The sequence below is a fragment of the Ursus maritimus genome, unplaced genomic scaffold (assembly GCF_017311325.1).
Source record: "Ursus maritimus isolate PB19 unplaced genomic scaffold, ASM1731132v1 scaffold_7, whole genome shotgun sequence".
Taxonomy (NCBI): Eukaryota; Metazoa; Chordata; class Mammalia; order Carnivora; family Ursidae; genus Ursus; species Ursus maritimus.
In genome coordinates, this window is record NW_024426885.1 from 26,432,527 (window position 1) to 26,458,195 (window position 25,669).

Consider the following 25,669-nt stretch of genomic DNA (forward strand, 5'->3'; position numbering starts at 1 on the left):
AGATTTTTTTAAAACCTTCTGTGGACAGATAAACAGATACATGCTTGGGAAGGTCAGTGCTTGCTTTAGATATATCTACCTTACCTGCTTTTAAAAAGTTCTTGGTAGGTGTGACTTACTTGTTCTAGCCCTATTTGGATTTCTTAGATCTAAGTCTGTTTTCATTGCTTTCATTTAACTTTATTGATCATTCTTTGAATATCTGATTGATGTCTTCTTCTTCTTCTTCTTTTTTTTAAGCCTTGATAAATTTGCTGAAGTTCCTTATGTCAAATGAGACCGTACTTTTGGCTAAACACAACATTTTTACATTAGCCCTTATGGTGAGTAATAAAAAAAATATTTCTTAAGGGGAGTGGGAGGTACAGGTGTCTGTTTGTGGAAAGAATAAGTCATGGGGATAAAAATACAGCATAGGGAGTATAGTCAATGGTGTTGTAATGGTGTTACATGGTGACAGACAGTAGCTCCACTTGTGGTGAGCATAGCACAATGTATAGACTTGTTGAGTCACTGTATTACACACCTGAAACTAATGTAGTCTGTGTCAATTGACTTCACTTAAAAACTTTTTTTGTTTTTTTTTTCCTTTTTCTGAAGCCATACCCTAGGAGAGATAGGCCAGGTTGAAACAGGAGCTGGTATTCTGGGGACTAAGGCATAAGACAAGCCAGGCCTTTATTTTCCTTTTGGATTTGAATCTCTAGACTGGTGCTCCCCACTCTTCCTCTCTCACCTATGTCTTTGGCACACTTGAGACTCTTTCTGTTTCATGAGAGTGTATTATTTGGGATGGGCAAGTATGGGTCAGATCTCTGTGAGCCTTGGTCCCTGGTGAGAGACTGAACTAGACTACTATAGTCTCTGTGTTGGTACAGAGCAAAGCCTCTGGAGGTGTCCCAGCCAGATGAATGGTTCCATCATGGCTGCACTTGGTTTCAGACAGACATTACAGATGCCCGTTTATCTGACTGGTTATTTGGGGTAGCAGGAGGGCGTTGTGCCTTTTGACTGTCTTCTCAGGATGTTACCCAGTGTGTTCATAAATATTTAACATTTGAGGGGAAAAAGCCCTGATTTGTAGCATTTGTGGATTTCTATGGTACTCCCATCGTGGCCAGTTTGAAGCTAACAATGTGACATTGTTGAATGCAGAGCTGGGGATGGTGAGCAATAACACACCATTATATGATATTCCCACCACACAGGTATAAGAAGTGTAATTAATCTCAAGAACATAAATAATACTAAAAGATAGAAAACAGGAAGTTGTGAGTTTGGGTGTTATCTTCATTTTAATGTAATTTATTGAATTGTAAGTTTTTATGTCAATTTGTAAAAATGGCTTTGTTAAACAACCAGCTCACAAAATTCCTGAAAATTTAACAGTCAGTTCTTACAAGCCAATAAGAACTTGCTACAGCATACTACGGACAATATCTTTCTGGTCTTCATAGCGTGATGCCTGTGTATGGGCTTTTGCTTCTTTTTTAGATTGTGAACCTATTTAATATGTTTATCACATATGGCGACACATTCCTGCCCACTCCCAGCAGCTATGATGAACTCTACTATGAGATTATCCGCATGCACCAGAGCTTTGACAACCTCTACTCTATGGGTAAGCTCTCTTTTCTTTTTGCTCCCCTCCCCCCATCAGCTGCGATTTTTGGCATGTAAGAGGAAAAGACTACAAAAGATTCTCTTCTAGTTGCTTGGTTCCCTGCTTGGCATAGAAATCTAGAAGTCTCTTTTCAGGCAATGTGGAGTTCTTTGCTTTTGGGAATTCAGAATTCATCTCAGTACAAAGCTGGTTAGCAGCCCTATAGCCCTTATGTTTGTGAGAGAGAGAGTAGGGAGGCTTGTGGATTTAGTGACTGCCAGTGAGATGGGAGTGAAAGAGTGGGTGGAAATTGACAGCGGCAAATAGAAGAGCTTGGATCCCAGAGGAACATTGTGTGATTTGAGAAGGTACAGGATTTTAAAGAGTTTTAATGTACCTATGTATTTTTAGCATAACCTACAAGAAGAAGTGGGCATTAGATAAAAATCTTTCCTGCAAAGCTTTTGGTGATTGGCTCAATGAAAATTTACTCTGTGGTCATAGTAAATATAACTTATTTCTGAAAGAGGACATGTATCCCTGTAAATTCGAGTGAAGAGTCTATAAGCCTATCTGGAATTTGAAAGGTCAGGAAAGGTTTCTGTAGATTGCACAGAAACAGAAAGCCCCTCACTAAAGCTATTAAAAAAACCCCTCACTTACTAGCTTTATTGAGGTATAACTGATCTATAATAAACTGCACTTGTTTAAAATATACAATTTTTGGTAAGTTTTGAGATACACATAGATACATGAAGCTTTCAGTATAAACAAGACAGTGAACATATCCATCACCAACCAAAAGTTGCCTTTATTCATACTTTATGTCCCTCCTACCACCTCTTACCACCTCTATCCCTTGCTTTCTATCTCTGGGCAACCACCAGTCCACTTCCTGTCACCACAGGTTAGTTTGCTTTATCCCTTTTGTTGGGACTGTGAAAACGCTCTCCTACATCATGTAAAAGCTAGAGGGGATTTGGAACAAGTACTAGGAGAAAGAGTAGAAGCAAACAGTAGAAAACAGAAGAAACAGTAGGAAAGAAGGATTGCCTAGGAGGACAAAATTCTTTTCTAATTTTCTTTTTTAGAGCAGTAGAGAAAAACTTTGAAGAGCCATGTATAGCTTTGCTATGACATCTTTGGCAGTGGGAGTAGGGCCTCGTATTAGTAGGATGTTTTCACCTGCAAGTATCAGAAAACTCTGACTTAAACTACCTTGAACAATAGGAAAATTATTTCACTTTGCAAGAATTCTAAGGAATGACAATTTCAGAAAGATGTGATCCGATCCTCAACAGTGTTGCACGGAGCCGGGTGTTTTCTGTTTCTCCACTCTCTTATTCTTAGTATAATACCTTTAGCATCAGGTCAGCTCCCCTGAGAATAACAAGTTCCAGTTGTCATATTAAGACACTTGGTCTTTTTTTTGGGAGCTAGGAGGTCTTCCATGAGAACCCTCTAGCAGACTTGCTATTGCCAAATGGACTCAGTGATCCTTATGTGGTTTGTGTCTACCCAGCTTTACGAATATCCTTGTTTTCAAGAATGTAGAATTTTCCAGGGGTGAAGAGATGCCCCAGAGGCCTTAGCATCCATTAATAGATGAATAAAGATGTCTTTCAATGAGGAAAGGAAGGAGAGTTGGAGTGGGGAAGATATTTTTTAGAAGCCTGACATACCTACTCAACTGGGCCATGTGCACAGTCAAATGAGGTAAGCCCTTGTAGCTACAGCAACAAGATAAGAGAGGCTATCTGGGCATGCTCAAATCTGCCAAGGGAATTAAAGTGTGAACCAGGAGATCACAAATAGGAAAATGAAAAATTTCACTAAATGAAAGACAACAAACAGAGCATGTTTCAGTGCTTTAACATTTTGTATAAAGTATGATGAAAAAACATTTAGTTGTGTTTTTTTTTTTTAAAGATTTTATTTATGTGTTTGAGAGAGAGAGTGAGAGAGAGAGATCATTAGCAGGGGGGAAGGGTAGAAGGAGACACAGACTCCCTGCTGAGCTGGGAGCCCGATGAGGGACTTGATCTCAGCACCCTGGGATCATGACCTGAGCCAAAGGCAGACGCTTAACCGATGGAACCACCCAGGCGCCCTAAAACATTTAGTTTTTTAAGTCAAGTTTTCAGAAGTATAATTTACATGTATAGTAAAATTCACCCTTTTTAATGTACAGTTCTGAGTTTTGACAAAGGTGTATAAAAGTATAATTATCACAAAAAATCAAGATATAAAATTTCATCATCCCAGAAACATCTCTTGTGCTCTTGTGAGGTCAACTCCTTAACTCACTCTAAACCCTCAGCAACCATGAATCTGTTCCCTGGCCTCAGGGTTTTTCTTTTTCCTTTTTTTCATAGTTTTGTTTTTTCAAAACAAAACCCAAAGATGAGATTGTATAGTCTTTTGAGTCTGGCTTCTTTTACATAGTAATTTATTTGAAATTCATCCATGTTGAGGCATGTATCAGTAGTTTATTCCTTTAAAAAAAAAAAGATTTTATTTATTTATTTGAGACAGAGAGTGTGAGAGAGAGAGCATGAGCAGGGGGAGGGGCAGAAGGAGAGGGAGATGCAGACTCCCTGCTGAGCAGGGAGCCTGATATGGGACTCGATCCCAGGACCCTCGGATCATGACTTGAGCTAAAGGCAGAAGCTTAACTGACCGAGCCATCCAGGCACCCCTGTTTATTCTTTTTTATCTTGGAATAATATCCCATTGTAGGACTATGCCAGCTTAGTTTATCCATTTCTCGGTGGAAGGACATTTGGGAGGTTACCAGTTTTTAATGAGTATGAATGAAGCCCCTGTGAACATCATTGTACAGGGTTTTATGTGAGCACAAGCTTTCCTTTCACTTGGTTACATACCGATGAATGGGTTTTTGGCTATCATGGTTAAGTATCTGTTTCTCATGAAGAAAAACACCAAACTATTTTCCAAAGAGATGTACTCTTTTGCATTCCCTTCAGCAATATATAAGAATTATAGTCCCTCCATATCCTAGTCAACACTGGTTTGCTGGTTGGTTGGTTTGTTTTTGGCTTCTTATAGGTGTGTGGCAATATTTCATTATGGTTTTAATTTGTATTTCCCTATTTAATATTGTTGTCGAACATCTTTACTGTTCTTGTTTGCCGTCTTCTTTGGTTTTGAAGATCTTTTGCCCATTAAAAAAAATTGCATATCCATGTTCATAGCATCACTATTCACAATAGCCAAGAGATGAAAGCAATCCAAATGTCCATTAATGAATGAACAGATAAATAAAATGTGGTATATACATTTAATGGAATACTATACAGCCTTAAAAAGGAAGGAAATCTGTTACATGCTACAATGTGGATGAACGTTGAGAACATCATGCTAAGTGAAAGAAGCCAGTCCACAAAAGGACAATACTGTATGGTCCCATTTTTGTGAGGTATCTAAAGTAGTCAGATTTGTAGATATAGAAAATAGAATGGTGGTTACCAAGGGATGGGGAGAGGGTACAAAGGGAGTTGTTTAATAGGTATAGAGCTTCAGTTCTGCAAGATAAAAAGGTTCTGGAGATCTGTTTTGCAACAATGTAAGCATACTTAACACTTTTGAACAATACACTTAAAAATGGCTAAGACAGTAAATTTTATGACATGTGTTTTTTTCTACCACACACACAAACTAAACTAAACTCTAGACTTTATTTGGATTCTACTAATTTTTCCTCTGATGTCCTTTCTGTATTCCAGGATTCTATCCATGTTACATGTAGTTCTAATATCTCTTTAGTCTCTTCTTGTCCGACAGTTTCTTAGTGTTTGCTTTTTATGACCTTGACAGTTTTCAGGAGAATCTTCCTCAATTTTGGTCTGTTTCATGATTTACTCAGGGTTGGACTGGGCAAAGTGGCCTGTTCATAACATTTGGGTGTATGTTATCAACATGATTTATCACTGGTGATATTAACCTTTATCACTTGGTTAGGGTAGTGTTTGGGAAGCGTCTCTACTGCAGAGTTGTGGTTTTTCCTCCCTTTCCATACTCTGTTCTTTGGAAGCAAGTCACTAAATGCAGTCAGCACTGAAGTTGGTAGTGGGGGTTGGGAGGTTAAGCTCCACCTCCTTCAGGGGAGTATCTACATAGATTATTTAGAGTTCTCCTATAAGAAGAATTGGTTGTTTGGTGGTTTTTTGTTTTTTGTTTTTGTTTTTGTTTTTTTTAGATATAAGGTTTCTTTGTATATTTTGTACACTAGTCCTTTATCAGTTACATGTTTTGCAAATATTTTCTCCCAGATTTTAGCTTCTATTTTCATTTTCTTTTCTCTCTCTCTTTTTTTTTTAAGATTTTGTTTATTTGTCAGAGAGAGAGAGAGCACAAGCAAGGGAAGTGGCAGACAGAGGGAGAAGCAGGCTCCCCCCTGAGCAAGGATCCTGATGTGGGACTCGATCCCAGGACCCTGGGATCATGACCTGAGCCAAAGGCAGACACTTTAACCGACTGAGCCATCCACGTGTCCCTGTATTTTCATTTTCTTAACAATGTCTTTTGAAGACATTTTTGTTGTTTTTTTTTAAAAGATTTTATTTATTTATTTGAGAGAGAGAGAGAGCATGCATGAGCTTGGGCAGGGGAGGAGTGGGGCGGGGGAAGAATCTTGAGAAGACTCTGTGCTGAGTGTGGAGCCCAGTGTGGGGCTTGATCTCATGACCCTGAGATCATGACCTGAGCTGAAACTAAGAGTCGGACACTTAACCAACTGAGCCACCCAGGTCTCATTTTTCAGTCTCATCCACCTATTAGGGAANNNNGGAAAGATTTTTGTTGTAATCCAGCTAGCAAATTTCCATTTTTCTTGGACCCAGTTGCAAACTATTGAAGAAGTTTTTAATTTTTATAAATATAGTTTATTAATTTTTTCCTTTATGGGTTTGTGCTTTTCATGTAGTAGCTAAGAAATCTTTCTCTAACCCAAAGATAAAATGATTATCTCTCTTTTTTCTAGAAGTTTTATAGTTTTAGTACCTTACGTTTAGGTCTGAGATTCAGTGCAAGTTAATTTCTCTATATACTGCTGGGTTTGGATTGGAGTTCATGCTTTGCATATGCATGTCCACTTGTTTCAGCACCATTTGTTGAAAGACTTTCTTTCTCCATTGAATTGCTCTGTCAAAAATCAATTGACTTTACATATGTGAATATTCTATTCTGTTGCTATATGTCTCTCTCCTTTCACAAATAACATTGCCTTGATTACTATAAAAGTAAGTCTTGAAAGCAGATAGTGTGAGTCCTTCAACTTTGTTCTTTTTTTTTTTTTTTAAGATTTTAAGTGTTTTTGCTTTTTTTTTGCTTTTGAGAAAGAGAGAGAGAGTGAGGGGGAGGAGGGGCAGAGGGAGAAAGAGAAGGAGAGAAACAGACTCCTCGCTTAGTGTGTATCCTGATGCAGGGCTTGATCTCACGACCCTGAGATCATGACCTGAGCTGAAATCAAGAGCTGGATGCCTAACCAATTGAGCCACCCAGGCACCCCAAGATTTTTTTTAAGATTTTATTTTTAAGTAATCAGTATACCCAGTGTGGGACTTGAACTCACCCTGAGATCAAGAGCTTCATGCTCCACTAATTGAGCCAGCCAGGTGCCCCTTGACTTTGTTCTTCTGTTTCAAAATTGTTTTGGCTATCTTAGGAATTTTTTCATATAAGTTTAAGTATGTTTTTGTCAAAACCCTACTGGAATTTTGATTAAGATTATGATGAATCTAGGGTTGCCTGGGTGACTCAGTTGTTTAAGTGTCTACCTTGGGCTTGGGTCATGATCTCAGGGTCATGGGACTGAGCCCCGCTGGGCTCCCTGATCAGGAAGTCTACTTCTCCCTCTTCCTCTGCCCTTACCCCCTGCTTGTGCTCTCTCCCTCCCTCTTTTACTCTCATTCATAAATAAATAAATAAATAAATAAATAAATAAATAAATAAATATCTTTTTTAAAAAAGATTATGATGGATCTGTAGATCATTTTGGGAAAAATTGACATAACCTGTGAACATTTTTTTAAGTCTTCTTTGATTTTTTTCATCAAACATAGTGCACTTATCGCACATACTTTATTAAATTTATCGCAAAGCATTTCATGAAATTTGGTGCTATTGTAAATGGTATTTTTTAGAATTCAGTTTTTATTTGCTCATTAAAGACTATTGATTTCTGAATTTGTCATCTTGCTAAACTCACTTTTTAGATTTAGTAGCTTATAATCTCTTTAGAATTTTCTATATAAACAGCTATATAGTTTGGGAATAAAAGAGTTTTATTCCTTTCATTCTAATCTGTATGCCTTTTAATTCTTCTTCTTGTCTTATTTCACTGGTTAGGACCTCTAGTAGTATATTAAATCAGAGTGGTGAGAATGGATGTACTTGCCTTTTTTCCAATCTTAATATAATAAGGGTTCAGTACTTCATTAAGTGTGACGTTATCTGTAGGTTTTTTCATAGGTGCCCTTTATCAGGCTGAAGAAATTCCCTTTGTTTCTAGTTTCCTGAGAGTTATTCTCATTAATGAATGTCAGATTCTGTTTTAAAATTTTAGCATAGGGGTGCCTGGGTGGCTCAGTCAGTTAAGTGTCTGACTTTTGATTTTGGCTCATGTCATGATCTCAGGGTCTTGGGATCGAGCGCCACTGGGGTCCTGGCTCAGTGAGGAGTCTGCTTCTCCCTTTCCCTCTGCCCTGTTCTTGCTCATGCCCTCTCTCTCTCTCTCTCTCTCAAATAAATAAATCTTTAGAAAAAATTTAGCATGTCAGGTGAGCATCCAAATCTTGGTTTTGGCTCAGGTCATGATCTCAGGGTCATGAAATTGAGCCCCTTGTTGGGCTCCAAGCTCAGTGTGGAGTCTCCTTGGGATTCTTCCCTCTCCTTCTGCCCCTCCCCTGCTCATGTGCATGTTCTCTCTCTCTCTCATAAAATAAATAAATAAAATCTTAAAAATTTTAGCATTTATTGAGATGATAACAGGTTTTCCTACTACAGACTGTTGATACAGTTGATAATTTTTGAATGTTGAGCCAACCCCACATGATTGAAACTTATTTTTTTTTTAATTTTTAAATTTTTAAAAAAGATCTTATTTATTTGAGAGAGAGAGAGAGGGTGTGCATGAGAAAGCACGAGCGGTGGAAGGAGAGGGAGAAGCAGACTCCCCTGCTGAGCAGGGAGCCCGATGCAAGGCTCAATCCCAGGACGCTGAGATCATGACCTGAGCAAAAGGCAGATGCTTACCCAACTGAGCCACCCAGGTGCCCCCATCTTTTTTTTAAACTAAGTATCATTTTTATGTGTTGCTGGATTTGATTTGCCCATATTCTTGAGGGATATTTGTCTGTAATTTTATTTTCTTATAATGTCATTTTCTGGGTTTGGTATCAGGTAATGTTGACCTCACAAAATTCTCTCATCTATTTTCTGGAAGAATTTGTTTAGAAGAGGTATTATTTTTCTCCTTAAATATTTGGTAGAATTTGTTAGTGAAGTGAGCTGCACCTGGAACTTACTTTCTTGGAAGGTTTTTAACTATAAATCCAATTTCTTTAATAAATCTAAGACTATTTGATTATCTATTTCTTCAGAGTGACTTTTGGAAGGTTGTGTCTTTCAAGGAATTTGTTTTATTTCATTAAGTTGTTAAGTTTTATGGGCATATAGTTGTTGGTAATACTCATTTTAAATGTCTGTAGAGTCTGTACTAATTTCCTTTCTTTTATTACTGATTTTGGTAATTTGTATCTTCTCTTTTTCTTGGTCAGTCTGGCTATATATGTGTTTCAGGTTTATTGATTTTTCAAAGAACTAGCTTTTGGTTTCATAGTGGGGTTTTTTTGTTTTTTGTTTTTGTTTTTTTGTCTTTCATAAAATTTCATAGATTCCTGCTCTTAATTTCCTTCTTGTTGCATGTTTTGAGTTTTGGTAGTTTCTTAAGATGAAAGCTTAGGTCATTGATACAAGACTTTTCTTTTTTCCTAATATAAATGCTTAGTCCTGTAAATTTCCCTCTAAATACTACTTTAGTTGCATCTGAAACATTTTCATTTGTTGTGTTTACATTGTCATTCATGTTCAACATATTTTCTGATTTCCCTTGTGATTTCTTCTTTCACCTTTGGATTATTTAGGACTGTTTTGTTTAATTTCCAAATATTTGGGGATTTTGATTTAAAAATTTTTTAAAGGATTTTATGCATTTATTTGACAGCACAAGCAGGGGGAGTGGCAGAGGGAGAGGGAGGAGTATGCTCCCCGCTGAGCAGGGAGCCCAATGAGGGGCTTGATCCCAGGACCCTGGGATCATGACCCAAGTCCAAGGCAGACGCTTAACCAACTGAGCCACCCAGGTGCCCCAATTTGGGGATTTAAAAATTTTTTCAGATATCTTTCTGTTAGTAATATTTAGTTTAATTCTCTTTGGGCCCAAGAATATTCTTTTTTTTTTTCTTTTTTAAGATTTTATTTATTTAGTTGACAGAGATAGAGACAGCCAGCGAGAGAGGGAACACAAGCAGGGGGAGTGGGAGAAGAAGAAGCAGGCTCATAGCAGAGGAGCCTGATGTGGGGCTCGATCCCAGAATGCCGGGATCACGCCCTGAGCCGAAGGCAGACGCTTAATGACTGCGCCACCCAGGTGCCCCTGGGCCCAAGAATATTCTTTGTGTGATTTCAGTCCTTTGAAATTTATTGAGACTTGTTTTATGGCCCAGAATACGGTCCATCCTGGTAAATGACTCTTCTGCACTTGATTCTGCTCTTGGAGTAGACTGTTCTATAAGTTTCAGTTTGGTCAAGTTGTTTGATATGGTCTCTGTTTTCACAGATTTTTCTGTCTACTTGTTCTAAAGGGACAGAGAGGACCGTTGCAGTCTCTAACTGTAATTGTAGGTTTGTCTATTTTTTCAGTTCTTTCACTTTTTGATTTATATATTTTGTAGCTTTGCCATCAGATATGTACACATTTAGGATTATATCTTGGTGAGTTAACCCTTTTATCATTGTGTAATGTCCCTTTTTATCTCTGGTAATATTCTTTGTTCTGAAGTCTGTTTGATCTAAGATTAATACAGCCATTGTGGTTTTTCTCTTTCTTTCCCCCTTTCTCAAAGATTTTATCTTTAAGTAATCTCTACACCCAATGTGGGGCTGAAACCCACAACCCTGAGATCAAGAGTCGCATGCTCTACCGACTGAGCCAGCCAGGCACCCCTGGTTTTTCTTTTCTTTTTTTCTTTTTTTTAAGATTTTATTTATTTGAGAGAGAGAGACAGCCAGCGAGAGAGGAAACACAGGCAGGGGGAGTGGGAGAGGAAGAAGCAGGCTTCCAGCGGAGGAGCCTGATGTGGGGCTTGATCCCAGAACGCCAGGATCACGCCCTGAGCCGAAGGCAGATGCTTAACTACTGAGCCACCCAGGTGCCCCTGGTTTTTCTTTTTTGATTAGTGCCTACATGTTTATCATTTTCTATCCTTTTACTATTAACTTATCTATATTTTTATGTTTAATGTGGCTGTCTTTTTTCTTTTTTTTTAAGTTGACTCCACACCCTGCATGGATCCCCATGCAATGCTTGAACTCACGACCCTGAGATCAAGACGTGAGCTGAGATCAAGAGTCCTTTGCTTAATTGACTGAGCCACCCACTGAGCCACCCAGGCACCCTGAAAGTGGCCGTCTTGTACAGAGCTTGTAGTTAGGTCTTGTTTGTTATCCAGTGTGACAATCTTTTTCTCTTTTTCAGCATTTAAACCATATACATTTAATGTAATAACTGATGTACTTTCTTTTAGTTCTACCATTTAATTTGTGTTTCTCCCTCAGCCCCCATTCGTTTTCTGCTTGCTTTTGGATAATTGAAACATTTTTTAATATTCCATTTTAATTTATCAGTTGCCTTTGGCTGTATTTCTCTGTATTTTTAGCCGGTCTCGGGTTACATTGCGCTTTATACCTTTCCTAGGCTACTTACAGTTAATATTGTATCACTTCACTTTTTTTTTAAATAAGCTCCACACCCAGCATGTAGCCCAATGTGGGGCTTGAACTCATGACCCTGAGATCAAGACCTGAGCTGGGATCAAGAGTCGTTTGCTTAACCGACTGAGCCACCCAGGCATCCCTAGTGTTGTATCACTTCAACAAAATATAAGAGTTTTCTACTAGATAGTGTTCTGTAATCACCAACTCCCACACTTTGATGTTAATAGTTGTCATATGTATTAGATCTACATACATTGAAAACTCTACCAGTGCTATAATTTTTCCTTGTGACTATCATCCATATTCTAAAGAATTTCAGAGAGAAAAATGTGTTATCTTACATTTACCTAGATATTTTTTTTTTTTAAGATTTAATTTATTTGACAGAGACAGCCAGCGAGAGAGGGAACACAAGCAGGGGGAGTGGGAGAGGAAGAAGCAGGCTCCCAGCAGAGGAGCCTGATGTGGGGCTCGATCCCGTAACGCCGGGATCACGCCCTGAGCTGAAGGCAGACGCTTAACGACTGTGCCACCCAGGCGCCCCATTACCTAGATATTTTCCATTTCTGTTGCTCTTTTTATTCTGGAAGATTCAAATTTCCTTTGGTATAATTTCTCTCAGTCTTTTTTTTTTTTAATTTTTTTTTTTTAAAGATTTTATTTATTTGACAGAGATAGAGACAGCCAGCGAGAGAGGGAACACAAGCAGGGGGAGTGGGAGAGGAAGAAGCAGGCTCATAGCAGAGGAGCCCGATGTGGGGCTCGATCCCGGAACGCCGGGATCACGCCCTGAGCCGAAGGCAGACGCTTTAACCGCTGTGCCACCTAGGCGCCCCAATTTCTCTCAGTCTTGAGAATTTTCTTTAGCATTTCTTTTAGAGCAGGCCTCCTGGTGACAATATTTTAAAATTTTCCTTCATTTCTCAGGTATTTTTGCTGGATTTAGAATTTTGAGTTGAAGGTTCTTGTCTTTAAGTATTTTGAAAATGTTATTCCCCTTTTTCTGGTCTCCATGGTTTCTGAAAATAAGTCTGTGGTCATTTTGATAGTTTTTTTCCTTGTTTGTAATATGTTGTTTTTCTCTAGATTCTTTTAGGATTTTTTCCCTTATCTTTGGCTTTTAGCAGTTTGATTATGATATGTCTAGGCATGGTTTTTCTGTGAGTTCATCCTGTTTGGGATTTGCTGAGCTTCTCAACTCTCACTAAATTTGGGAGTTTTCGGCCATTCTTTTTTGCAAAATGTTTTCTGCTTCAAGTCCTTTCTTTTTCCTTTTCTTGGACTACAAGTACACAGATGTTAGGTTTTTGATATTGTCCCTCTCTTCCCTGAAGCCTTATTTGGTTTCTCCCGTTTTTTTTCTGTTCTTCTTATTTACTAGTTTCTACTGACTCCTGTGCTAGTCCATTCTGCTATTAGACCCATCTAGTGAATTTTTTGCTTTACATAATATATATTTTACTTCTAAATGTTTTAATTGGTTCTTTTTTATAATTTCATTTGGCTCTAAGAAGTCCTGTCTTTCCATTCATTCAAGTGTGTTTACCTTTTTTTCATGGAATATAGTGATAATAGTTGCTTTTAAGTCTGATAATTTTAAAGTCTGTCATTTCAGGCATTTGTTTTTCTCTTGAGGATTTGTCACATTGTCCTCTTTTATTGTGTATTCTGATTCTTTGTATGTTCTAGTGCTTCATAAATTGAATAATTTTGGATTACATCTTAGGCATTTTTAATGTTATGTTGTATAGACTCAGGGTTCAATTATAATCCTCTGGAGATTTGTTTGTTTGGTTTTAGGAGGTAGGCAACCCAGATGGGGTTTGACTGCAAGTTCTGCCTCACCTTCTGTGTGTTGTGGTTCTAATACCAGTTCAGTTTTCAGAGCCTTTTCTGTGCTGCTTTGGATCTGGTCCACACATGTACCACTCAAGGATTAGTTGAGACTTGGACTGTGGTTCAAATATCCATTCAGAGGGCACCTGGGTGGCTCAGTCGGTTAAGTGTCTGACTCCTGGTTTTGGCTCAGGTCATGATCTCGGGGTCGTGAGACTGAGCCCCACATTGGGCTCCTCACTCAATGTGGAGTCTGCTTCAGATTCTTTCTCCCTCCCCCTCTGCCCCTCCCTGCTCTCTCTTTCCGTCTCAAATAAATAAATAAATAAAATCTTTAAAAAAACACACACACAAAAACCCCACCAAATATCCATTCAGTTCTTAAAGCTTTTGCTTTACTGCCTGTATCTCTGTTTCATGTTTGCTCAGGTCAGCCGTGAGCCTGAGAATTGTACAACTATTATGTGCAAAATTAGGGGAACACTTTCTCTTGGTTTGTCCAGGATTCTATGTTCTCTGACCAGCAGAAGCCCCTTTTCTTGGTTTCTATCTACAGAAAGGTGAGGTTTCTATTGAAGTTTTAGCCATCTACCCAGCTTCTCCACCATACATCTCTGTGAAAGCCTTCATTTTTTCACCCCAGTTTTTTTGAGAAATAATTGGCACACATCACTATGAAGTTTAAGGCATACAGAGTGATGATTTGATTTACATATATAGTGAAATGATTGCCACAGTAGGTTTAGCTAATATCCGTCTTTTCACATAGATACAATAAAAAGAATAAAAGAAGAAAGGAAAAAAATTTTTTTCTCCTCGTGGTGAGAACTCTTAGGATTTTGTTCTCTTTTATAGCTTTCCTGTATATCATACAGCTGTGTTAGCTAAATCCTCGTGTTGTAAATTATATCCCTTATTTGTCTTCTTTATCCTGTAACTGGAAGTTGGTATCTTTTGACCACCTTCCTCCAATTCTGCCTCTCCCTACCCTCCGTCTCTGGTAGTAGCCACAAATCTGATTTTTTTATGGGTTTGGTTTTTGTTTTGTTTTTAGATTATACATATAAGTAAGATCATACGGTATTTATCTTTCTCTGTGTCACTTATTTCACTTAGCATAATGTCTTTAGGGTCCATCCATATTGTCAAAAATAGTAGTATTTCCTTGTGTTTTATAGCTGAATAATATTCCATTGTATATATACACTACAACTTCTTTATTCATTCGTCCATTGATAGCCACTTAGGCTGTTTCCAGGTCTTGGCTGTTATGAATGATGCTGCTATAAACATGGGGTTGTAGATATCTTTTCAAATTAGTGTTTTGGTTTTCTTTGGATAAATACCTGGAATTGCTAGATCATATGGTAGTTTTTATTTTTAAAGGATCCCTCATACTGTTCTTCGTGGTGACTGCGTTAATTTACATTCCTACCAACAGTGCATGAGGGTTCCCTTTTCTCCACATCCTTACCAGTGCTTGTTATTTCTTGTCTTTTTCTTACTAGCCGTTCTGATAGGTGAGGTGATATCTCATTGTGGTATTGATTTGCATTTCCCTGATGAGTCATGGTGTTGAACATCTTTTCACATGTCTATTAGCCATCTATACATCTTCTTTGAATAAATGTCTGTTCAAGTCTTCCACTCATTATTTAATTAGATTGTCTGTTTATTTGGTGTTGAGTTGTAGGAGTTCTTTATATATATACATATATATATATATTTTTAAAGATTTTATTTATTTATTTGACAGAGAGAGAGAGAGACAGCCAGCGAGAGAGGGAACACAAGCAGGGGGAGTGGGAGAGGAAGAAGCAGGCTCCCATTAGAGGAGCCTGATGTGGGGCTCGATCCCAGGACTCTGGGATCACGCCCTGAGCCGAAGGCAGACGCTTAACGACTGAGCCACCCAGGCGCCCCTCTTTATATATTTTTGATATTAACCCCTAAACAGATGTATAATTTGCAGATATCTGTCTTCTCCCATTCAGTAGGTTTGTTTTGTTGATGTTTTCCTTCCTTCTCTATACAAAAGCTCTTTATTTTGATGTAATCCCAATTGTTTATTTTTCCTTTTCTTCCCTTTGCCCGAGGAGACAGATACAAAAAAAATACTCCTAAGATTGATGTCCAAGAGTCTACTGCCTATATTTTCTTTTAGGAATTTTATGGTTTCAAGTTTTACATTTAGGTCTTTAATCCATTTTGAGTTTATTGTGTATGGTGTAAGGAAGTGGTCAAGTTTCTTTTTTTTGCATGTAGCTATCCAGTTTTCCCAACACCATTTATTGAAGAGACTGTCTCTTCACCATTGTATATTCTTGCCTCCTTTGTCGTAGATTAATATATGTGAGTTTATTTCTGGATTCTCTACTCTGTTTCATTGATCTATGTGTCTGTTTTTGTGCTAGTACCGTGCTGTTTTGATTCCTGTAGTTTTGTAGTATAGTTTGAAATCTGGGGGTATGATACCTCCAGATTTGTTCTTCTTTCTCAAGATTGCTTTGGCTATTCAGGGTCTTTTGTGGTTCCATACAAATTTTATGATTATTTGCTCTATTTCTGTGAAAAATGCTATTGGTATTTGGATATGGATTGAACTTAATCTGTAGATTGCTTTGGGTAGTATGGACATTTTAACAATATTACTTCTTCTAATCCATGAGCATGGTATATCTTTCCATTTATTTATGTCATCTTCAGTTTCTTTCACCAGTGTCTTATAGTTCAGAGTACAGGTCTTTCACCTTTTAAGTTAAATTTATTCCTAGTTATTTTATTCTTTTTGATGCAGTTGTAAACAGGATTGTTTTCTTAATTTCTCTTTCTGATCGTTGGTTATTAGTGAATGGAAATACAGTAGATTTCTGTATATTAATTATGTATCTTGTTACTTTACTGAATTCATTTATTCTAATAGTTTTTTGGTGGAGTCTTTAGTGTTTCTGTATAGAGTATCATGTCACATGCAAAAAGTGATAACTTTACTTCTTCCTTCCCAATTTGGATGCCTCTTCTATATTTTTTAATATGCTGTTAATTTCATTAATCTTAATTCATTTTATCCAGTGTAGTGTGCAGTTCAGAAGGTTTTTTTCTTCCCTAGAAGTTCTGTTTGGACTTCTTTTTAATATGTCCATTTCTTCCCCATTGTAGTTGTATTTTCCTCAATCTCTCTGAGAATATGGAGCATATTTACAGTAGTTGTTTTAATGTCCTATTCTGCTAATTCTGCTAATTTTTCTTTATGCTTAGATCTGTTTCTATTGACTGGTTTTTCTCTTGCTTATGTGGTCATATTTTTCTGTTTTGAGTGCCTGGTAATTTTTAAATTAGATTTTGGATATTGTGATTTTAATGTTGTGAGTGCTAGATTTTGTTATATTATTTTATATAATGTTAAACTTTGTTCTAGAATGTAGTTATGTTATTTGGAATCAGTTTTATCCTTTCAGGTTTGCATTTAAGGGTTGTCAGGGGAGGTTGAGAGCAATCTTTAATGTAGGTTAATTTGATCCCATTGCTAATGCAGTACCCATCTGCAGACTCTGTCTTACAACCAGTGTATGAGTAGGTCTTTCTATTCTTGCTGGTAGAAGGACAAATTATCTTATTTGTGGAGCCCTCTGTGAGCTTAATAGTTTCTTTTCCTTTCCAGTGGTTTTTTTTGCCCAGCCTTGAGTATTTTCCTCTTCTGTATATGCAGAATCAGCAAAAGATGTAAAAGGACCCTTCTGCACACCTCCAGAGTTCCTTTTCAGACTACCTCTTCTACAGTACTCTGCCCCACAAATTCTAGGTGCCTTGGCCTAAGTGTTGATCTCTCTGTCTTTGGCGTGGCAAGACGGGTTCTGGGTTCTGTATAGGTTCTTCCTCCCTGCCCCACAGGCTAGAAATTTCTCCATGCAGTAAGCTGGGGTAATTATAGGGCTCACCTTGTTTTTTTTTTCTTCAGGGATCACAGTTCTGTATGCCTATTGTCCGATGTCTGGTAGTTGTTGTTTCATCTGTTTTGTCCTGTGTTCTGTCATTTAAGGTAGGAGGGTAAATTATGTTTTGTTCTTCTGTCATGGCTAGAAGATGAAGGCTCACTGAAACATTTTTGGTGAAGGCACACATTTAATATTCCTATGACCTCAATTTACTGCAGTGAAGTCCACTGAATAGGAAGGCCCTCCAAAGGAGCTGCCCTGAGCCATAAACGATACTATATTTTGAACTGTTTTTTTTTCATTAAGAAAAAGACAATTATAAATACTAAAGAAAAAGAAAAATCAAGATAAAAAAATAAAAAATTTTACAATCTCTCCTTTCTAGTGCTACGATTATTTTCATAGTTGTATATTAGCCTACACATATGCATAGTTTTACATAGTTGTAATCACGTTATCCTTCTGTTTTGTGTTTTTTAAAACATATGTCATAAAATATTCTTTTTTTGTAATTTTCTTATATCTTTCTCTTTTTTTGTATGGTGTGGGCTTAGTTTATTTAACCATTCTTTTCATGAAAATTATGGTTGTTGCCAGTTTTTACTATTACGTCTCTTTTTAAAATGGCTGTGTAATATGTTATTTTTGTGAACCATAATTTACTGCATAAATGATTACCTTAGCTTGAGGCTTTTAGGGCATTTTGAAATAATTTTGTGTTTAAATTTGGTAACAGAAAAGAATGTGAAAGCCTATGGCATTTCCAAAGGAAATGCAGTGATGAGGTCATCTGGTGCCTGTTCACTAAGGAACAGAGCTGACAGAATGTTACACAGAACTAATCCGTGGACAGAGTTACATGCCTCTCTGAGGTAAGGAGAGGAAAATTCAGCTCAGTTCCATAAATGTTTTGGTCCCCACCCTCAGAATTTATGATCTGGTGGAGGATCTAGTGAAACACATCAAAGGGGTTTCACAGTTGGGTTGGAAAAGATATGTCTGACCTGCTAAAACAGTTGTGTTCATTACATGATTAAATTTGCACATATACCGGATTTCAGACCAAGGAGCTTTAACTTGGAACTATACCAACTTCCCCTGCACTAAATCTTGTAAATTAGAAAAGCAGTGTTCTGATAATATGTTTTATTAAGGCTGCCAGACTCTCTTTCATAAAATTGCATGAATTTATAAAAAGGAGGTATTGCTAGAAGAGATGCAGAGCAGCTGGATGAGTTTTCTTTCCCTGCTACAGCCATAGGCCCTCCCTCAGATTTAGCTGCTGCTGCTCCTCTCCTTGCTGGAATCCTGGGTAGGAGTAGGTAGTGATGGCACTCAGGTATAAAGTTCCTAGGCAAATTGGTTACACGTTTCTTAAAGTTTGTTAGGCTCCACTTCCCTTCCTTTGGGGAAGTCTCAGGTATATTCATTGATTGGTTTGGGAGGCCATTTATTGAAATAATAGCTAATATACAACTTTTACTATGTGCCAGGCACTGATCTAAGACTTTATATACATTAGCTTATTTAATTTTCCTAATAATCCTTTCATGTAAGTATTGCTATTATTGTCTTAGTAAATGGCAGGGACTGGAATTGGACTTGACAGTTGGCTTCAGGGTTCATACTCATAACCATTTACTGTAAGTACATGCTCTAGAGTCATACCCTCCAGGTTCAAATTCTAGCTCAGGTGCATACAACTGTTTGAATGACTTAGATCAATTACTTGTCTCCTCTGAGTCTGTTTCCTCATCTCTATGCTATCTCACTTATAACCTAACTTTGTTCACTTCTTGGCACATAGTAAACTTGGCTCATTAAAAACATGAACTTGGAGTGCTCACCATGTTCTTGCTCTTCCAAGGAGCAATTGTGCTGGTTTGTCTCTTTTCTAAATTGGTATCAGTACTGTAATGTACGGTCCTGAAGCTCTTAGCTGATTGAGAATGTTCTATATTTCCATCATCTTTCCTCCTGTTGGTAAGTGTGGAAGAGAGATCGAATTTGGTCAGAAAAGGGAAGGATATTCCTGTTGATTCATGTTGCAGGTCACACTGTTAAGTCACAGAAGCTAAAACAGGTTAGCCCTTGATTGAAACATGACCATCCTCTATCTGGCAAGATTACTTGCCCTGTTTGACCCAGGGCAAACCTTTAGGAGAAAGATATGTATGGAGCAGGAAGGGATACTTATTCAGCCAGCCTCTTCCACTAAATCAGCCCCAGCCGTTAGGGAAATGATAAATGTGGCTGCCAGGTTAATCTTCGTTACCACCTCAGCACAGATTTTAAACAAATGTAAAAACTAAGTATGGAAACCTGTTAGTAGGGAGTAGATGGAGGGGAACCCAAGGCAGAGGAGTATTTTGATAGAAAGTGAAAAAAAACTAGAGAAAAAAAATCCTGGTGAAGCTAGTTGAGCATAAGCCCTTATGTTTTTCTCTAAGATGAGCAAGTTTTAAGCGGAATGTTGGTATAGGCTCTGTTTGGTTATTCTGATAAAGCTATTCTGAGATGTGTTTTTATTCCTCATATTTGTGTTTTATACTGGGAGTCTAACAGATCTTTTTTCTTTTCTCCCTTATAGTCCTGAGGCTTTCTACCAATGCAGGCCAGTGGAAAGAAGCAGCTAGCAAGGTGACCCATGCATTGGTTAATATCAGGTAAGGAATGAGAACGTACCTCTTTCAGCGTTCCTTGGCTCATCCTGAGGTTTATTGTACCTTTCTGAGTGGAGTGTGTTGAACACCACTGCTATTTTAAGCCCTGATGTCTGTAGGAGTGAAAGAAATGTCGTACTTGATCAAGAAAAGCAGGAGTGCATGAGACTTTCATATTGTCGTATTGAAATAGCTCACAGTGCTGTTCTATGAATTTTCGTACCAAGAGATGGTTGCAAGCCCTTTTCAGGCATCTTTGTTGCCAAAGTGTTTTCTCTGTATAGGCCATCTGAAAGCTTTTCTCTGAAATTTTTTTTCTGCCATTCTCTATGAGTTCAGGGAATGACTCATGGGGATCTGGAACTTTGACGTTTTGCTTTACATGGCTCTTTCTATTTGTGGTAAACAGAGGCAAATGGAGCTCATGGGGCTAAGTTATTTTAGGTTCCTTATGAAACAGCAAAGCAATTATAGAGTGCTATATGTATTGGATAAAATTCAGTCAGACATGGAGTTTGGCTTAGGGTCTTGAGAAAATACCACACACTCACAGGAGTGAGCTGTTTGTAAATGGAGAGAATGTGCTTTCAGTATCATGAAATCTCAAGCTGACTTTCCTTACATTCCTCATTCCCTTTGTGCCTATCATTTCCCATTTTCTCAAGTTATTAAATTGTTCTTGCAAACAATTGAAAAATTAACACTCGAGTAGAAGAGGCAAACCCAACAGATGGGGAAACTTGATTAAGCTCCAGATGTAAGCCTTGCCAGACATTCCCAGCGATGGGAGTGCACATCTACAACTTGGTATAGATTCTAATGTGTGACAGACCTGGGATTTAGTGTTTATTTCTGTATCTTTCTTTTCTTTTCCTTTCTTTCTTTTTCATTTTTTTCCCTCTCTCTCTCCTTTTTTTAAAAAAGTAAAATGTCCTGTGGTGATTTACAGTGGTATTTGACACGTCTGGGAACAAAAGGAGAAGTGTGAAATGTGTGTGTTGGGAGAGCTGGAATGACAGGGCATGGGGGTGAGATGTGCTAACAAGATTGCGCTGAAGGTTGATCTGCCTTACCTGACCCCAGAGACATTTTGCTGCAAGCACAGTTTTATAAATCTCACAAATGCATATCTGTACCTAGCAAATAAACCAGATACTGTAGTGAAGCCTTATGATAAATGTGATTTTCTGTAAGAATCAGGAATTACGTACTGCCTTTTCCCAAATATCCCTTTGTGACCCAAGGGCAGTATGACAAATGTGGGTGTTTGAAAGAAGCTCCAGATTCTGGGCTAGAGTATGAAGTTCATATGGGTATAATTTATGTTGTGTTTATTTATTCATGTATTTACTTAGGGTTTCCAGGCAGCTCCTTTTCATCTGGGACCTGTTTCCTTGATCACATTCCTTTATGCTTGCTTTATCTCCTACTTTGTTGCTTTCCCTTTCAGTGGCTTTTGGCTTGGCTGCTGTCCTTATTCTTCCCAAGGGCCATCAAACAGCTGATTTAAGCTTTTGGCCTATGCTTTTTGTGAATAGCCCAGAAAGGACTGGGCTGAACTTTGAGCAGATGCCTATAACCATGACCTCTTTCTTCTCTTTGCAAGTCTCCATCAGGCCTATACCTTCATTTTCATTCCTTACATTTCTTTGATGAACTTGCTGCAGGGAATAATTAGATCGTCTTCACTGTCACTAATGAATTAGACTTGGGAGTATATGTCAAAAGTATCAAAGATCCAGTCAATTTTTTCAAGAGGTTACAGGAAAAATGTGTTTGAATGTCGCTTATCACACTAAGGCCAGATCAGGGCAAAATAGTGGTAATTCTAAGCCAGCTGAAGTTTGCTTTTTCTCCTTTTTGACACTTATTTACACTTAAAAAGTGATAAAGTTTGTGCTCTCTCTTTTTTTTTTTAAGGTTTTATTTATTTATTTGACAGAGAGAGAGACAACCAGCGAGAGAGGGAACACAGGCAGGGGGAGTGGGAGAGGAAGAAGCAGGCTCTCAGAAGAGGAGCCTGATGTGGGGCTCCATCCCAGGATTCTGGGATCATGCCCTGAGCCGAAGGCAAACGCCCAACGACTGAGCCGCCCAGGCGCCCCAGTTTGTGCACTCTTATATACTGTCTTCTTCAGTATTCAAACTCTGTAGAGTATATCATAAGCTTTCAAAAATACATTTTTTACCAGTGAGGAAACTGAGTCTTAAAGATACTGTGAATTGCAGAAAGTCCCACAATTGTTTGGCAAAGCTGAGAATCATTGGTCCTTTAACTCCCAAGTCCAGTGCTCAGGACTCTTTCTTCTAAAGGTTTTTTATTTTTAAATAATCTCTACACTCAGCTTGGGGTTCAAAGTCACAGCCCTAAGATCAAAAGCCACATGCTCCACTGACTGAGCCAGCCAGGCACCCTAACTGAGCCAGCCTAGCACCCCAGGGCTCCTTCTTCTGTACCATAATGGCTCCCACAGAGTTGCATCAGAAGCTACCATGGAGGTTAACAGAAAACTTAACATGATGTATTGAGAGGAGCATGGAAATTTTAGTTAGAGAAGCTGGATTTAAAATTTTTGTCTCTACCACTTAATGTGTGAACTTGAGCAAGTTTTTTAGCTTCTCTGGATCTCTTTCCACTATCTATAAAATGAAGATCATTGATGATATCAACTGTTTCATGGGGAAATAGTTGTGAGAATTACATAACATATGTGAAAGCACTTAGTCAACTATAAAATACTGGCCTGAAGCATAATGTATTTAAGATTCATCTCTGTTGTAGTATGTGGCAGACTTTCCTTACTTTTTAAGGCTGATTAATAATCCATGGTATGTATATGCCACATTTTGTTTATTCATCCATTGATGAAATCCCAAGTGGGTTGCTTCCACCTTTTAGTCATTATATTTTGGTTATTTGTACATGGGTGTACAAGTATCTGTCCAGTCCCTGCTTTCACTTCTTTTGGGCATATACCTAGATGTCGAATTGGTGGATCATATGATAATTCTTATTTTTTGAGTAATTGCCATACTGTTTTTAGGATTAGCATTTTGAGCCTTCCTTAGAATGTTTCCTAAGTATGTCTTCATTTGCCCTTTCTATAAAAGTTAAGATGTTATCCTTAACCTTAAAAGATGTTTCCCTTTTTTTTTTTTTGTAGATAGATTTTGATGCTTTGAATGAGGGTAATACAGGTGATACAGGGAGTTTCTTTTCTCAGAATTAGTATTCTCTTGGCTGAGGGTAAAAAAGGGTATGCCTAAGTCTGCGTTCCACTCCAGTGGTAATGAATGCTGCCTTATGCTCCTTCGGTTTTTTCTAAGAGCTTGTGTTGTACATCCATGACACTATTAACTTTGGGTGGTTTAGAAAACAAGAGACTGTGTCAGGAGATTGAACCCATGGGTCTCCCAGGGGTACTATGGAATGTTTAACTATTGGCCGCCAAGTTTATTAATAAGGATAGAGTATATAAAGGCTTAGAAGTAAAACTGTGAAAGTGTGCAACACTTACTTCTGTCGTTATAAAGATTATTTGTGCTGATCCCACAGCTGGAAAAGATTTCTAAGGCAGAGTGAACAAACTCTTAGCTACCTTTCCTGTAGTATGTTCTTTGATAACCATGGAAAAGGTTTGGGTTCCATATGAAATTTTCAGACATCTAACAGCTGAGAGGGACTTAAGCTGGTTTGGTAGTTGATGACAGCTACAAGTTATATCTTTGGGGTCTTCTGGAATGCAATACATCTAATGGCGGCCCTAACGTAGTATCTTACCAGCAGGTGAAAGGCAGCAGAAAGGCTGCAGACTTGAAAGTTCTTTGGAGTTTAGATTGTGACAGTGAAAATTAAAAGTGCTTCCACATGCTTGGAGGCCTAAATTTGCTCAAGTGTCAGTCTGTTTGCTTTTCACTTGTCTTTCGTGGCTTAGTCATGCCAGTTCTTTAATTGTCAGAGTTATTTGTGTTTAAACAATTTGTCTCTCTCTTCCTGTTTGATCCTTCAGAGAGATTCTTAAAATGCAGCTGCTTAGAAGCTGCCGTTTTTAAATTGAAGTATAGTGTCGACTATACAATGTTCTGTCAGTTTCAGCTGTACAGCCTAGTGACTTGACAATTCTATTCATTGTGCAATGCTCACCATGATAAGTGTAGTTACCATCTGTAGCCATACATAGTTATTACAGTATTATTGATTATATTCCCTATGCTGTACTTTTCATCTTTACTTATTTTGTAACTGGACATTTGTACCTCTTAATCTGCTTCACCTATAACATCCATCCCTCAGCCCCACCCATCTGGTAACCACCAGTTTGTTCTCTATATTTATGAGTCTGTTTTTGTTTGTTTGCTTGTTTGTTTTAGTTTTTAGATTTCATATGTAAGTGAAATCTTATGGTATTTGTCTTTCTCTGTCTGACTTATTTCACTTAACATAATACCCTCTGTGTTCATCTATGTTGTTGTGAATGGCAAGATCTCATTCTTTTTTATGGGTAATACTCCATTGTGTGTGAATGTATATGTATATATACCACAAATTTATCCATTTATCTCTTGATGGACACTTGGATTGCCTCCTTATCTTGGCCAATGTAAATAATACTGCAGTAAACATAGGGGTGTGTATCTTTTCAAATTAGTGTTTTTGAGAAACTTCTTTTTTTTTTTTTTTTTTTAAGTAGCCTTCTTGCCCAGTGTGGGGCTTGAACTCACGACCCTGAGATTGAGAGCCATATGCCCTACTGACTGAACTAGCCAGGTGCCCTGAGACCGCTATTTTTATTGGAATACCTGATGTCATTCATGTACGGGGCCCTATATTTGTTCCTTTCCATAGGCGTGTTGTTCCTTTGTTTTGCCACAAGAAAAATAAAATATTACTGCTCCACCTTTAAAATTCTACTTTGTATAATTGTTACTTCAACTGCCTTCAGGGATCAAGTGGTCCACAAAGGAAGAATACTCTGAGGGGCCTAATGCAGGACTGGAAGGAAAGCATTTGGGAAGTTTTGCTTGGAGACTTCCGAGCTAAATATTTCCTGCCACCACTTAGCGGGTTACCCTAGTGAGGTCCTATGCTTTAGGAAGATGTCTACTGACTATTAACCTAATTAGTCAAAAGAGAAAAAGAAAAATGTTAGACTAAAATCTGACCTTCATCTAACCAAACAACTTTCAAGGTAAGTAATTTGAAGCCCTTAATGGATCTGTTGAAGTTAACATCTTAATGCTTTTCACTTAATTAGCATTTTATTAGCACCAAGTTCACAATCCTGTTCTCCGGTTGCTCACAGAAATAGTGGCTGAATCACTGCAAATAGGTTTTTTTCCTGATCTTTAATTTTCTTAAGGTGGATAAAGTTTTAACTGTGTGATTAATATATTAAATTTTTTCCTATATTAGGAATGCATTAAGCTAAAATTTAGTTTTTCTTTGGTAATGCCTTTTTATCCATTAGGCCTCCAGGGCTGACAAGAATGACTTTTTTAGATATTGCTGTGGTTAGTGACAAACTTGGGGTTTGGAATGAGAATTTAGTGCATTTCTTTGTAAGTGTCTTAATTGTTCACCTTGTGAGTTTGCCTCTTGTCCCTCTCTTTGCTCC

General features: G+C 37.9%; 1 protein-coding gene across 3 annotated transcripts in view; it reads left to right on the forward strand.

The window, feature by feature from the left end:
* Nucleotides 1-25,669, forward strand: part of ARMH3 (armadillo like helical domain containing 3) — a 176,268-nt gene that overhangs the window by 75,070 nt on the left and 75,529 nt on the right. For 2 of the 3 annotated variants that reach the window (XM_008709239.2, XM_040623871.1), the window contains exons 21-23: nt 241-323; nt 1,495-1,621; nt 19,982-20,057. In XM_008709239.2, coding sequence (XP_008707461.1) covers nt 241-323; nt 1,495-1,621; nt 19,982-20,057 — 286 coding nt within the window. The remainder of the gene's footprint in view (nt 1-240; nt 324-1,494; nt 1,622-19,981; nt 20,058-25,669) is intronic. The other variant, XM_008709348.2, reaches the window with a different exon arrangement.